Below are 14,968 nucleotides of genomic sequence, written 5' to 3' on the forward strand. Positions count from 1 at the left end.
TTCTTGTGCTGGAGGCTGCAGGCCTGGATGCAGTACTCAGATGGGTCCTCATAAGGGCAGAGTAGATGGGGGCAATGACCTCCTTCTCTCTGCTGGCCACCCTTCTTTTGATGCAGCCCAGGATACAGTTGGCACACTGCTGGCTTATGTCCAGCTTTTTGCTCACCAACTCCCTCCTCAGGGTTGCTCTCAATGAGTTCTTCTCCCAGTCTGTACACTTATCTGAGATTTCCCTGACCGAAGTGCAACACCTGGCACTTGGCCTTGTTGAACTTCATTAGGTTCTCATGGGCCCACTTTTTGGGCATGTCCACGTCCCTCTGGATGGCATCCCTTCTTTCTATTGTACCAACTGCACCACTCAGCTTGGTATCATCAGCAGACTTGATGAGGACACACTCAGTCCCACTGTCTATGTCACTGATCAAGATGTTGAAGAGCACCAGTCCCAAGATGGACCCCTGGGGGATACCACTTGTGACCAGCCTCCACCTGGACATAGAGCCATTGACAATAATCTTCTAGCTACAACTACGCAACCAATTCTTTATCCACCTAATAGTCCAGCCTTCAAATCCGTATCTCTCCAATTTAGAGATAACGATGTGTGGGACCATGTCAAAGGCCTTGCACAAGTCCAGGTAGTCTCCTTTGTCCATCAGTGCCATCACTCCATCACAGAAGGTCACCAGATTGGTCAGGAATGATCTCCCCTTAGTGAATCCACACTAGTTGTCTTGGATCACCTCTTCATCTTTCATGTGCCTCAACATCTCTTCCAGGAGAATCTGCTCCATGATCTTCCCAGGCACGGAGGTGAGGCTCACCAGCCTGTCATTCCCTCTGTCTTCCTTTCTCCCTTTCTTGAATATGAGAAGGATATTTTCCTTTTTCCAGTCACCAGAGGCTTCACCTGACAGTCACGACTTTTCAAATAACATGGAGAGCAGCTTGGCAACCACTTCAGTTCCTTCAGAATGGATGCATGTCATCTGGCCCCATAGACTTGTACACATTCAGCCTCATGAGGTGATGCTGGGCTTGCTCCAAGTTTGCAGGGGGAGAGATACTACTCCCCTGACTCCTGCCAAGAGGTTCAGGGATGTGAGAGGCATGTGAAGCCTGACTGCTAGTGAACACTGAAGCAAAGAACTCACTGAACTCAGCCTTCCCTTTATCTGTTGAAGCCAGTTCTCCCTTCTCATTTATCAGAGGGGGTACGTTTGCTGTGTAAGAGCCTGAGATCTTTAATGTATAAGCACTGTGCTAAGACAAGAAAGTAGCAGATCTGAGCTGAAAATATGACACTTCTACCCAAGCCCTTCCTGTTGGACCTAAGTCAGTCTGAAACTACAGCTTTAACAGCTACTTGCAAAATGTTACTGTAAAGAGTGACTCCCATAATCAGCTATTTTGTCATGCTATGCAGATTTATTGCTTGAATTGATGTAACTTCACATAAACCATACAAACCAGTGCTGTCTCTGAAAATAACAATGCATAGCAATTGAGTAAAAGAGTCATTGTACATTCATGCTGCATCATAAAGTTAAGCCTTCAATAAGTTTAAGAGCCTAAAACCACAGAAACAAAAAAAGAAATGACAGTGACTCATGAGGTCAGTAGAGGAATACTTCTGAATTAATAACAATATTCATGTGCTGCTTTCCCATCAGCATTACAACCACAAACATCCAGAGTCAGATGGTAGAGGATATGACACAAGACTTTCATTGTGAGGGGTGGTTGGTGATGGTCCCATCCTGCTGACAGGTTTTTCTGCTGCCGCTTTGCTATCGCACGCAGCAAAACCCAGCTAAGTGGAGGATCACTCATTCAGCACATTGATTAGCCTGACACTCCTGCTGTGGTGGTGGCTCAGAATAAAGCTGTTGCAACAATTTCATCGAAGGGCAGAACAGTACAGAGCTTAAATTGTTTCTCATATCTTACCATTGGACTCCCTTTTTCAGGACTATACTAACATGGAGCCAGGTGAGAGAACTAGGTATATCTTGGTTAGCTCTGGGGCCTGGACCATAAGTGTGGTTTTTTTTTATATATATATATTTTCTGGGTTTTTTTGCTAGTGATCATAATTCCCTGAGTTGCTTTACTGTCAGAATAGTACCTCATTTGTGGTTTTTTTCTGTTTATTGTAACTGATATTTAGTATTTTATTCCAGAACTGTTCTTCAATAATTAGCACACTGTGAATTTGGCCAACAGTTAACACCTGTTTGATTTTGTTCTCATTATGAGAAAGTTGTTTTTAATCTATTCTATTCACAGTCCTACTGCAGGAATTACTTAAATTTGACTCTTAAGATTTTGAAGTATTTTTCAACTTGGAAACAATTATCAGTTTCACACAAATTTAATCACAGCCATTTGCAGTACTTAGTTAGCCCTTCTCCAGCATAGCAACATGACTCCCCATTAGCTCTTACTCAGTTTGGATGTAAGCTCATTGAGTGCTGATTTTATGTACTTATTGTTTGATGGACAATAAGTATCACTGCAATATATTTAGCCTACAAAGATTTGTATTTTTCTTCAGTTCCTTGGGAGTCCCAGCTGAGTAGTTCACCTATAATCAGTGTAGTCTTCATTCAGTGCCAGGACTGGAGAAACTTTTAGTTGCCCAGATGAGTTGGACATAATTTTTAGTGCTTCACCATGGCTACAGGAAATATTATCAAACATTATCCTGTGTGGGAGTGAACAACCTGACAGCAGCTTCCTTGATCATTTCCAGGAAAAGTTGTATCATGTTTTTGCAGGTACTCTTGCCATAAATTATTACAAGCACAAGCCAGATTCCTTTTACACTTTTATCCTTGCTGAAAGGTTATAGTATTCCAAGTCCTGCTCTTGGTAAGACAAACCATCTTTGTCACTACCACTTGCGTAAGAAGGGAGAGACACACCAGAGTTTGTAATAAAGGTTTATATGGCAGTATATGACAAAGCTCACATTTGTGTCCTAACTTCTTTTCCTTTCACTCTCTTTTTCCTTTTATCCATTGCTCTTAATACTGCTTTTCCAGTCTTCCATCTATATTTGCCAGATCAATGGCATTCCTTTGTTGACTCCAAATGATGTAAAAGAGAGTAACTGGAATCAGCAATGTTCTTGGTTTAGCTCCCTTATTCTGCTTTTTCCTCTTTTTAATTCTCCTCTGATTTATTTTTATAGGTTTTGCTCATACATTTATCAGAATGCATTCTTCCATCTGAAGTCCCCATGCCATCTAATTCCCATATTTGATTAAGGCAGGGAAAAGATACCATCCTGCTGAACATTTTTAAGAATTGCAGACAAAGCTCTCTTGGGTTCAAGTTATACATGTGGTCCAACTGGTGGTCTTGTATGATGGATCCAGCTAGGGATAGTTCATCCGGCCATCAGCCTATCTTTGGAAGAAGTAAACTGAGTAGTAAATTCTTCCTGAGCAACTTAATATTCCACCAGCACCCTAGACAGATTGGTTATTGCAGCTGCCAAAGAGGGTTTGAAACAATGAATGCTTTCTGCCGTGACATCAACCCCTCTCAGCACAGAACTGCTGCGTGCAACTCAGCTTTTCGTGGAAATGTCTGGGCCTGGCAGCAGCAAGATTTGCCCTTTCTTCTCTCTGCATCCTTTCAGCATTCTCTGGAGACTCAGTGCTGAGCACAGATCCTGTGCCCTCTAATTCTCTGACACTAACTTCTCCTCAGCTGATGCTACTGAGGTGATGGGAAAATACAAGTGAAGGAAGATTGCTGCTGCCAGGGTCAGCAGTGGGAGATGGAGACTAGCTCACTGTGAAAAAGGATGTACATAAGTTACTTGATGGAGCTGGGAACCTGCAGGTAGCCACCTCCACTCAGGCTTCGCACTGTTAGATGACTCTCACAGGCATTCAGCATGCCCCACTTTTCTCTTATCCTTACAGACATCATTGTACGTGATGAGCATTGCGCACATACAGCGCCCATCTCCATAAGATTCAGACTTTAGTGTTCCATTCTTCTCAGCAGCAAAAATATAGCATATGAAAACAGTCTGGGACCAGTCACACAAAGTTTTGACTAGTTCTCATGAAAGATAAAGCCAAGCTGTGAGAACCTTAAACATCTATGTTATCAGACTATTACATCTATACACATATATTTAAGAGACAAAGTTCTTACACAGCAAAATGTAGGAAACAATACTGAATCACTGGTTGAATTATTAGTATCTTCCTCCAAAAGTCACTGAAAAGTCAATGTTTGATAGGGTCTTTTCTGAAGTCCAGAACAGACTGTCTAGTCAAAATCATTAGAGAAAGAACTGGTGAATAGGGTCAGGAACTGGCAAGGAAGGCTTGCCTGCTGCATTTTCTAGATCCCACGGCACACTAGGCAGACTGTTACTCCTGTGAAAACTACCACTGGGAAAAGTGTGGCAACTAAGCAAATGTGATCAGTTGGTTCCTCAGTGTTTTCCTGTAAAGAATAAATCTATTTCTAAGCAGAGAGGCAACATATAGCATAGCCCATGCCTTGCTTGAGTGTCACCTTAGTAGGAACGTTACCGAGGGGTTTTGTTTGTTGCCTGAGCAACGAACATTTTCATCTCTTCTGTGTCAAATAGAAGAACTGGGAGAACAATTTAAGTAAAATTAGATAAAAGTTGGCAAATTCTATTCATCAATATACTTATTGTTGTGGTTATACTGTGCACATTGTGGCCGAAGTTGTCTTTTTCTCTCTGTGAATCTACTGAATTCTTCCCTCCCCCAGCAGAAAAGGAGACAGCATCACTGTGAGAAACACAGTTACATGGTCTATTTCTCTGTTTTTTATTAACTCAACATTGTCTCCTACAAATACGATTTGTCATTCACCAGAAGATTTGAAATGTAGACTTAAGTTACACATAGGTATAAAAAGCATAAAACAGCACACACTGTACCACTGTTCAGACCAGAAAACATTCTGTTGTCCCACAGATAAGAGCGCTATTCAAGCTCAGCATCGTCACTTTCTGCCTCAGGGATTCAGTCTTCAAAGCTGCAGACATCTCTGCTTCTCTTCCTTCAGCTTTTGAAGCCCTGCAGGCTTTCCCCTGGTGTTTCTCACTCACATCTGGTGCACGGACCAGGGAACCACAGGCAATTCCACTCTGTTCCACCAGAGGTTATAAAATCCTTGGTTCCTCCTGGATCTTCAGAAATGTTTTCCTCCTTCTCGTAATAGTTATGTACAATATATGAAGGGATACGATTTGCGTCTTTGATTTAGACATATCTCTTGCCTCATACTTAAACAATAACTTGAAAAATATTTTACAAAGAAAAAGAACATTGTTCATCTGAATGTCATTCATTATTATATTGCTATATTTTATACCCTATTATTAATATATACAAAATTTCTTAATTGCCTTTTACAGATGCATGGAAGCATATAATATAACAGTTCTAAAGTATCCCATTATTAGACTTTTTCTTGGCTCATCTCAATCTCTTTAATAAACTATGTTTGCTTGGAGAATATAGGAAGTATTTGGAATGTTGTTTAAAGTTTAATAGTAACTGGTAGCATTGTCCATTTGCGGCCTGAATGGTTGGAGCACCTATCAGGGCGATCTGGTAGAGATAGCAGCATCATAAGACTTAAACAATCATGGAAGGCTGTTAATGTGCAGTGTCGACAGGTGCCAGGTTCTGTTCTTTACTGGGGGCTTTTCGTTTCTTCGGCTGCGTTTTGTTGTTGTTTTCCCTCTGTTCTCGGTTTTGCCTTCGGGCTGCTCGCCCTTTGCTTTCCTGTCTTGACTCCTTACTTTCGTCTTTGTTGGACTTTTTTCTTTTTTCCTCCCTACTTTTTTTCCCTGAAATAAAAATGATGACACATTAGAAGATTTGCTCAGGCTGCAATTTCTGACTCCCCTGATTTGCCATAGCCTGTAAAACTTGCCCTGGATTAGCACCTCCCATTAGAAGCTGGACATTAGTACCAGTGGCTGGAAGTGTCCAACTCTTCATCAACCTACTAAATTAGTACACTGGACTAGTACCTCCCATCAGCCTGACTCTAAACAAAGAGCTGAAAGTTCCCTGGGGAGATTCAGTGTTTTAGAGCCAGTATAAACGTATTCCTGTCTCCCCTGGCCAGGGGCACAGCTCCATGTACTCCACCAAAACACAAATGGCCAGGGAACTTCTATGGCCTTTTTTATGGAGAGAGTGGTGAGGTGCTGGAACAGGTTGCCCAGAAAGATTGTGGATGCTCAGTCCCTGGAGGTGTTTAAGCCCAGTTTGGATGGGGTCCTGGGCAATCTTACCTAGTACTTGATCTAGCGGCTGGAAACCTTGACTGAGGCAGGGCGGTTGGAACTTGGTGATCCTTGAGGTTCCTTCCAACCCAAGCCATTCTATGATTCATTCTACCCTTACAAGCCAGGTAGCACTAACTATTGACTGGTCTAACTTTATAAACTTTATAAACTACAGTAGTACTGCAAATAATCTATCATTCTATTCGACAGCAAAAACACTTTTTGCTTTTAAATATCGACAGATATAACTCAGCCTTTCCTACACAGATGTTGGGGGAGTTACACAAACTTGACGATAGCTCTTGTGGTTGAGAATGCTGAATACTCAGAACTCTGCCCCTGCTGAATACTGAGAACTACACCCATTCCAAAATCAGAGCTGGGATTTTTTGGCACTTCAGTGGTCTCTGCAGGAGTAGGACATAGTGGGGTGCAGTACAGTGGCTTCACAGTGAGAACTGATGACCATCCAAGGTCAGATAGAGTTAGAGGCACTCAACCATCTAAGATAGAGTAGATTGGATAAAGGAAGAGAGATTCAGAGGAGGTGAAGAAAAGGCAGAAAGCAAAGAGCAAGACTAAGATGTGAGGATATGCTGTATCCTCTTCTTATTGTGTAACTATATAGCCTAATTTTACAGCTCCTCTATTCCTGACCAACACTGAGATAGGAGAGCAAGGGAAAGTCTAGTTAACGCCTATTGAGTCAAGTACAGACAAACATCTGAATTGCTCATCTGTTGCTTTATATGCAAAATGGATCCTCAGTTTTTTAGTAACTAGTCAGAGATGACCCCACGTACAGGCAGAACCTGTCTCTGAATTTGGCAATGCCACCTAAGATACACAGGGGTGAGCTGGGCAGACCTGCAGAATGTGTGTGCCAAGCTCAGTGAAAGCTAGCCACCCCTAGGAGAGTTCCACTCAGAATGAGCATGCATCATGCCCAGCTGTAATATTGTCTCTTAATAATGGATAAATGACAGTATGGAATTTCGTTCCAGTGGTTTGTAAATACAGTTGGCTCAAGATGAAATGTTTTTTTGAATGGAAACTGTCCAGACATTCAGTATTTGACATTGTTCACTAGGTGATTGGCCAAATCACCTTCAGCTGTGACTTCCTTGCCACAATTTAAGCATGTTGGAAAAATATTTAATGGTTTCCCTTTCTGTCATGCATCAAGTTATATGTATTTTTATATACTTGTGTGAATATATTAATACACATGGCTACATGTCTGCAAGCTTCGAAGGATACCTAACATCAAGCTAGAGACTAATCTAGGCATGATTTTACTGTTTCTGTTTTAATCAGACTGATATTTTATTATATAAGATGAGGAAAATTGATTTATGTAAAGTATTTAAAATTCAGTGCTACTTCTCTTCTGCTCAGAGTCCTCTGTGCATTTTTTTTTTTTTTTTTTGCATGGTTTTGTACCAGCATCTCCATAATGCTGCTGTTTATGAAAGCAACTGTCTTCTAGATCTGTTCTGTTCTGGTAATACAAGAAAAAGCACCAAAGGGTCACCTTTGTCCAGACTGGTTATTTAGTTCCTTTCACTAGTATTTTTAGAAGTGGGAGTTTTCATGTCAGTATAATGTTACTTCATTTTATCCTGCTCAGTTTGGACCCAAAGGAAGATTCTACAAGCAGATGAATTTTGTTATGCCATCTGCCAGCACTGGGGTGTAGCTAGAGACAAATTCCCATGTGCATCTCTCTCCCTGCTCATATAAATGTTCTCTTCCTCTCAGAGATTTGTTCCTGATCCTTCTCTACGGCGCACTGAACTGTACTCCTGGAGCAGTGGAGACTGTTAGGAAATTTGGGCATTTGGTGAAATGAAATGTGCAAAAATGATACCAATTTAAAAGTTTGTCTATGTAATTCTTTGCACTTGGAGATGACAAGGCAAAGGCGGGAATAAAGCTGAAACCCACCAAAGAAGCAAACACAATGCAAGAATATGAACTAGACGAAAATATTCTGGGGAAATGACACAGCCTCCCCACGAAGGGCTGCAGCGTCGGAGGCGGCCGCGAGGGGGCGCTGTGGTGCCGCACATGGCGCCTCCGCCGGCGGGCGCGGTGCCGGGCCGGGCCGGTCCTTCTCACCCTCCGGGTGTCAGGGGAAAGTTAGCAAGCGGTCCTTTCCCTCCCACCTCTTTCATTTGCTATTGGAACGCCTTTTTTTTTTTTTTTTTTTTTTTTTTTTTTTTTTTTGATTTACGTTGTGTATGCGATGCTCTTTTTTTTTTAGTATGCCAGGAAGAGGATATAAAAAAGGCGCTGCGTTGGGATTGTCGTCATTTCCCGTGGGTTACAGAATTCTCTTGTAGTGATGCACTAACACGACATCATTTCTTTCTTCTTATGTATTCAATAAGCCCTTCTGAAATATAATTAAAAAAAAAGAAGAGGACAAGTCTTTTGAAATAGGAGATAGTCAAACATTTCCTAGCAAATGCTTTGCTCGTGAAAAAAGCGGATTCATGAGAGTCAAATAGCTGCGTGAAACAATTGTCATCAAAATAGCTTTTCTTCCAAATGGAAACTTTGCACAGCCAACTGTGCTGGAGTAATTAGTCTGTTCTGTCAATTTTCTTGTAGATAGGAGATGCTTTGCTACTTCTAATAGTGACAGCTTTGTATATTGAAGTAAGCCTACAGACATGCCGTAATGCTGAGAAGTGCAGTAGTTCAAATTAAATGCAGATGGTGAAGTTAATTCAGAGAACGATATAATTACATGTCAAATCAGTTTAAAGGTGCTGACTTCTTGTTAATCTAATTTATAGCCTACAGTCTCAGAAATCCCCCCCATCTGCATTTATATAATCCATGCTGGAATACATCTTCAAACGTGCAAATAGGCTGTTTCAGAGAAGTCTTTGCACACCAGATGTGGAGTTTCCACTAGATCTATAGCTGTATCTTATGATGTAAAAAGAACAAGAGTTGATCATGGCTTAGGAAAACTTGGGATTTAGAAGCTACTAAATCATTGCTGATGTGAAATAACCACTGCAGGTTCCAGATTTTGTCTTCTTTAGTCTTACTCTTAGTCTTACCCTATTACATTTGGTTGCAATTACCACAGGGAACTCAGAGCAGTGTTTGTTCACTTCTCCTTTCCGTGGGCAGACATACCCCGAACCACCATAGGAAGGTGTGGAAGCTGACTGTGCAAATTGCATTGCTCCAGTGAGGATTGTCACAGGAGAGATATCATGGAAATCCCAGAGGGGTGAGGATATTATCCATTGGGAATGATTGTATTTCTTTGGGAGAGATCACTCCTATGAAGAAATTTACCCTGGGAGAGCAGAATGGGCAAGACAAGTCACAGAACTGTGTCTGCTGGGATTGCAGGCACCTACGTAATAAGCCCCTATGTGGAAGGGTCCTGGCACTTCCACTGTGCATGTCACCACGGACCACAAATCCTCCCCACTACACTGTAATCAGCTGAAGAGCTATAATAAGCGTCCAGAAGCCACAGCTGCAATGTGCCACAATGTTCTTTCACACTCCTCACAGCCTCAGGTGACCCTTCAGTGCTCTCACGTGGAGATAGAATCTGAGGGCTAAGTGCCCCCACTCCATGACCACGCTCCTTCCCATCTATCCTCACCTTTCTCAGAGACATTTGTTAGCCTTGTTAGGAATGTCACCCTTTTCTTACTACTCTACCCAAAAAGCTACTTGACAACCTGGAAGAAGCTGTGCCAAGTGAAGATACCAGTAAGAGGAGCATTCACCAGGGTCTTACATCACTTAGTACACCTCTGTCTGTAATCCAGTCATGTCATATTGTGCAAATGGACAGCTCACTCTCATTTCCATGAAAAGCAACACATTTTTTTCTGGAACACGAACTGTAGCATGTACTCACACTATTGGTTGAGATAACAAGCCTCCAAAGCCACAACTGCCCAGTGAGGCAGAGGACATTGTCCTTTCATTCACAAGCCATTAGTGACTGATTCATCTGGTAAGACTTTTGAAGTTTAAACAGCATAACTTTCTTATCAGTGATCATTTCTTTTCTAGTTATGTTGGCCCTATTTTATTGTCATCAAATCTGCAGGTAACCAAAATAGCAAGGGTCACCTATTTCAGAATTACCTAGGTACTACCAGGCTCAGTGCATTTTGTCTCCTTAGTTCTTCCTCTTGAAGATGTCACAACTGCTGAATCAAATCTGGGTAAATATGTTATAGGAGCTAAGGTCCGAAGGCATTTAAGAAGCAATTAATTTGGCCAGATACAAATCCTACTGCTGAGATGTATAAGAACAGCCTATCTGGCCTTCACATACCAGTCCAGATGGGTACAGATCTTCAGATATCCACTTTTCTGTGTGGCAATCTTAGATACATCAAGATATCTCAAATGATATAGACATATGGATGAACAGCTGCACAAGTGGGCTTGTGGCTAACTTATTTGCCTGTCTCCTCTAGAAAATGGAAATACTTCTCCAGTTGCAGAGGGAAGGTGACATTGGAGCCTGAGACTTACAGTAGTCTTTCAGGAGATTCAGGGTCCTTGATCTTCACCTACATCTGAAAATAACAGGATCTGCACTACTAAACTGCATTCACTTGAAAAATATTCTTACTAATCTCATGTGTACTTGCCTGTCCTTGCAAGGAAAGGACAACATCGAGTCAGGCACAGCAGTAGGAATGAGAACATTGTGACTAAATACAGGAATAGGTCAGGCCTGCTCAATACCATTTGTATAAAGCAGGCAGACAGTAAAGAAAGTAGGCTGAGCACATGAATGATGCCGAGGCAGAAAATATAAGAATTTGCTGCTGTAACAGTTGAATAGTGGGCTGTAACCCATTTAGGTATATGGGAAGTAGGAATGGATTTCTTTCACGGATTGCTTAAGAAATGACACTGCTACACTCACAAGCTCGTAAGCAAGGATTATAGAAAGTCCGTGGCATAACTGGCTCCTGACAACCTCTTAGCAATAGAAATGGGTTGGAGCTCTTTTCTTGTGCCATAGAAAAGATGTTGCCAGTGCCTGAAAATCCAAGAATATCCTCCAGTAAAAGAAGCAACCAGAGGAGGATTTCTTTAATGAGTTCTGTTTGCTGTTTATGGAGGCATTTTATTGCTGTCTGTTCAAAACAGAGCCTGTGGGCATCTATTTCCTTTGCACTTGCCTGCTGGGACTCAGGGAATTTGTTAGCAGCCTTGTTTTAATCAATGCTAATGTTGTGCTAACAATGGCAATTTTATAATTACATAACAGTTTTCATCTTATAAGATCCCACAGCTTATAAAAGCTCAACGCCTTTTCCAAAGAATGGAAACTTGTGGCTATTTAGCTGAGCAAAAAACACTCCAGTTGTTTAGGATGAGAAGTGACCGACACCATGCTGGTATTTAGGAAAGCAGTGTTTTCGCTCTGACCTTCATGCTGAGCTGGCATTGAGATTTTTAAGAGTTACTTCTGAATGGGACTTGATTTTTACTGCTCTCTTAAAATGTACAAAATAATGGTAGATGACTGTCCAAATCCTCTGTATAACTCTCTCTTACGACTAATGCAATCAGATGACAGTGGAAAGGCTGGAGATAGTTGTGACTGGTACCAGAAAACTCTATCCTGTTATAGCTGTAGGTTATTGAAAGAAATCTATAATAGCTTGTTTTCCTTAAAGACACCAATAATCCATGCCCTCCCACTAGCCCACATTGAGGTAATAAATATAGTCCTTTTCAGAGACTTACTTCAGCTGGTGTAGGCTTTTGAGCAAACCAGAAATAAAAACGTGATGCTGCATTATGTCAGAGTCGCATGTTTAGTCTGCCTCTCTAGAAATAATCAAGAAAAGTTATACATGATAAGAGACAGATGCTTATGCCTCAGCAGACATTTGAACTCTTTCTAGTACAATAGTAAAAAGGAGAAAAATACCCAAAGAAATCTTTTTCTTCAGTATTCAAATTTCTACTTGGAGTTTTTTGAAGAGAGGGATAAACAAGTGAGCCCTTTTTCTTTTGCTTTCCTTAAACCACTTGCATTAATGTAACCTGTCAATTCATCAGACAGTCATACAATCCAAATATTTGGATGCATCCATACACAGATAGTGCAGAATGCTTTTTTCCCTACGTGAACACAGTTTGATACTGGGTTGTGCTGGTGATCCCAAAGCGGATTTGCTAATACTGATTCTAACACCAGGACCTGCCTCACTCAGTACTGGACCTTCATTTGGTGTCATCATTGTGTGCATGCGTGCGAACACAAACGTGTGTGAGCAATACGTGTCTTTAGAGATATAAAAATATAACACTGCTGCTTTGAAGCTTGTGTAAAGCACAACAGTGCCAGGTGGGTAGACCTCAAAGGGCAGTTTTCTTCTCAGGGCTGGTGGATTTCCATCACTTGTCCTGTGTCAGGTGTTGTTTTGGAGCAGTATCTGAGTGCAGCTCTTTAAATTTTCTGATGTCCCAGGAAGGTGAAAGAAGATGGAGAGTCAACAGGATGTAACACTGGCCCTGCTTTGCATGGTTCACTTGTCCCATCTCCTCCCTGCTCCATTTGTTTGCTTTCCCACCTGTGGTGATGCCTGTGCTGACAGGTAGATGGGAACCTGTGCGTACTTCGCAGTAATCCTGGCCAGCCTGACTGATTGATCAGCCAGTCAGCAGTGGCTCACATACGCATGGGAGGCAGCTCCTGATGGATCCACTCAGCACAGTCATCAGCCCAGAGCCAGGATGCCATTACTTGAATATGCCAGAGGCTTGGTTCTGCCCTCTGTTGTACTTGCTTAAACACACTGAGGTCACCAAGGTTGTTTTCTGGTATAAATGAAGGAATAATTTGCTTTCAAGGTTACTTTTCACAAGCAAGGTGCTGAAAAATGACCATTTCTTTCTGTTTCATGTCTCCAGTATCTGTATACTATTTCTGTTGGCCAAAACATTGATCTTCCCCTCTCTAGGAAGTGCCAGTATTTCCAAACACATTTTCATCCTGATTAAAATGACAGGTTGGGTTTCTAAATTTCACACTGATTAGTGAATCCAAAAGTTCTCTTTCAACAACAGTGACATGACATTTCACTTTGGCCATTTCCATTTGGTTCTATGAGGTTTTCTTACCTGCTTGGGAGAATGCCTGGCACTTCAACAAGCAAAAAGCAGCTTGAGGAGAAGGGGACTGGGAACACCAAGACTCCTGAGCTGCCTCTGAAAAAGGTTCAGGAAATCTATTTTGGCAAAGGGAATCAAAGTTGAGGCCTATGAAGCTTGAAGAGCTCAGATGACCAAGATACTCTCAAAGGGATCTCAAGTTTTCACGCTCTTGAGTCCTTGTCAGCTTGCCAGGTGGACTGCCAAGGGCCAGCCCAGCAGACAAGCTGGGAGAATACTAGGCAGAAACCTAACACAAAGGCAAAGTTGTTTCAAAACCTGCCTGCTTTCTCCTGGGTCCTCACTGAAATCAGTATTTTTCTGGGAAATATGATGAGTTCGATAATTTGGTATTTTCCATTCCTTTGGAAAATTCAAACGTATAAAAAACAAACCCCAAAGATTTCTAAGGGGGTCATGGAGGACATGCATGAAAAAAAAAATTAAATGCGGTTATTTTACTATTTCCCGTAAATCCTCAGTTTGAAACATGTCACAGATAGAAATTGTCCGTGTAAATTTTATCCAGGCTCTCTAGTCTTTTCTTGTTTTTTCCAAGAATGTGATAAGTTTATTCTTTTTAAATCCTTCTGAGAATGAACGCTGGATCTAAAGCTGTTTCTAGTAACACAGGCTTTGCACACTGAAGTTAGCAGCCGGTTTTATGAGTAGCTTCAAGTGGAATGTGAAGAATGAGTACTGCATGTGATGATGCATCACTGGACTTCACTTTATTTAGTATACTTTATAAACTGACCACCATGCCATTTAGTTGGGGAACAAGTGAGGTTAGATGGCCCAAAGATTAGATGAGACGAAGCCCCCAGTGGGAAGAGAAAGCAGCCTCTTATGGCACAGAGTACCAGGCTGTGCTAAGGAATGTCTGCAACCCCTTGGAGACCTCCCCAGGAGATCTGCCCCAAGTTTCTGCCAGCAGTGTATAATGGCAGCCCAGCCGAACTTGCTGCAAGCACGTGTTATTTTTTCTCCTTTGTGCTCAGGGGATGACTTAGGAGTGCTACAGCAGCACTGGTGAAATTGTAATAATCTTAGGCATTGCACTTGTAAGTGTGCCTGTGGGGTGCATGCAGCCTGTAAACAGGGCCAGTCACAAAAGCCATATTGCAGGGCTGCAAAAAGGCTCTAGGGAACCAGAAGAGAAAGTAGCACAAGTGACATATCCTCTAGTATGATGTATGGCAAGAAATCAGGACCTTCTCTGGACTCTGAAAACAGGGACTGTGGGGACCAGCAAAGGTCTCTCCTTCTAACCACCTCCTGCCTCCATCTAAGGAAGATCCTATACACAAATCAACTGTTATGTTCATGCCTGTCTCTAAAACCAATTAATTGAACTCTTTCCTGCCTCCTTTAAGAGTTTTCAGATTAGTCAAAAATGAAACAATTCACTGTTTGTACAAATCTGACTGTCTCCTGCTTTTGCTAGAAACTCCTTCAGCACTCTTCTATAACATCGGACACCAG

General features: G+C 41.8%; 1 protein-coding gene across 4 annotated transcripts in view; it reads right to left on the reverse strand.

Annotated features, from left to right (window-relative positions):
• RSPO3 (R-spondin 3) overlaps positions 1,412 to 14,968 on the reverse strand; it is a 66,492-nt gene continuing 52,935 nt past the window's right edge. The window contains exons 5-7 of one of the 4 annotated variants that reach the window (XR_002436751.1): positions 13,454 to 13,540; positions 12,071 to 12,154; positions 5,731 to 5,863 (exon numbers count right to left, since the gene is read on the reverse strand). Coding sequence is in view for 2 of the 4 variants with exons in the window: in XM_021391272.1 (XP_021246947.1) it covers positions 5,670 to 5,863 (194 nt within the window). In the remaining 2 variants the exon portion in view is untranslated. Of the gene's footprint in view, positions 5,864 to 12,069; positions 12,155 to 13,453; positions 13,541 to 14,968 lie in introns of those variants that run through there. The other 3 variants (XR_002436752.1, XM_021391274.1, XM_021391272.1) reach the window with 3 other exon arrangements.

The sequence above is a fragment of the Numida meleagris genome, chromosome 3 (genome assembly GCF_002078875.1).
Source record: "Numida meleagris isolate 19003 breed g44 Domestic line chromosome 3, NumMel1.0, whole genome shotgun sequence".
Taxonomy (NCBI): Eukaryota; Metazoa; Chordata; class Aves; order Galliformes; family Numididae; genus Numida; species Numida meleagris.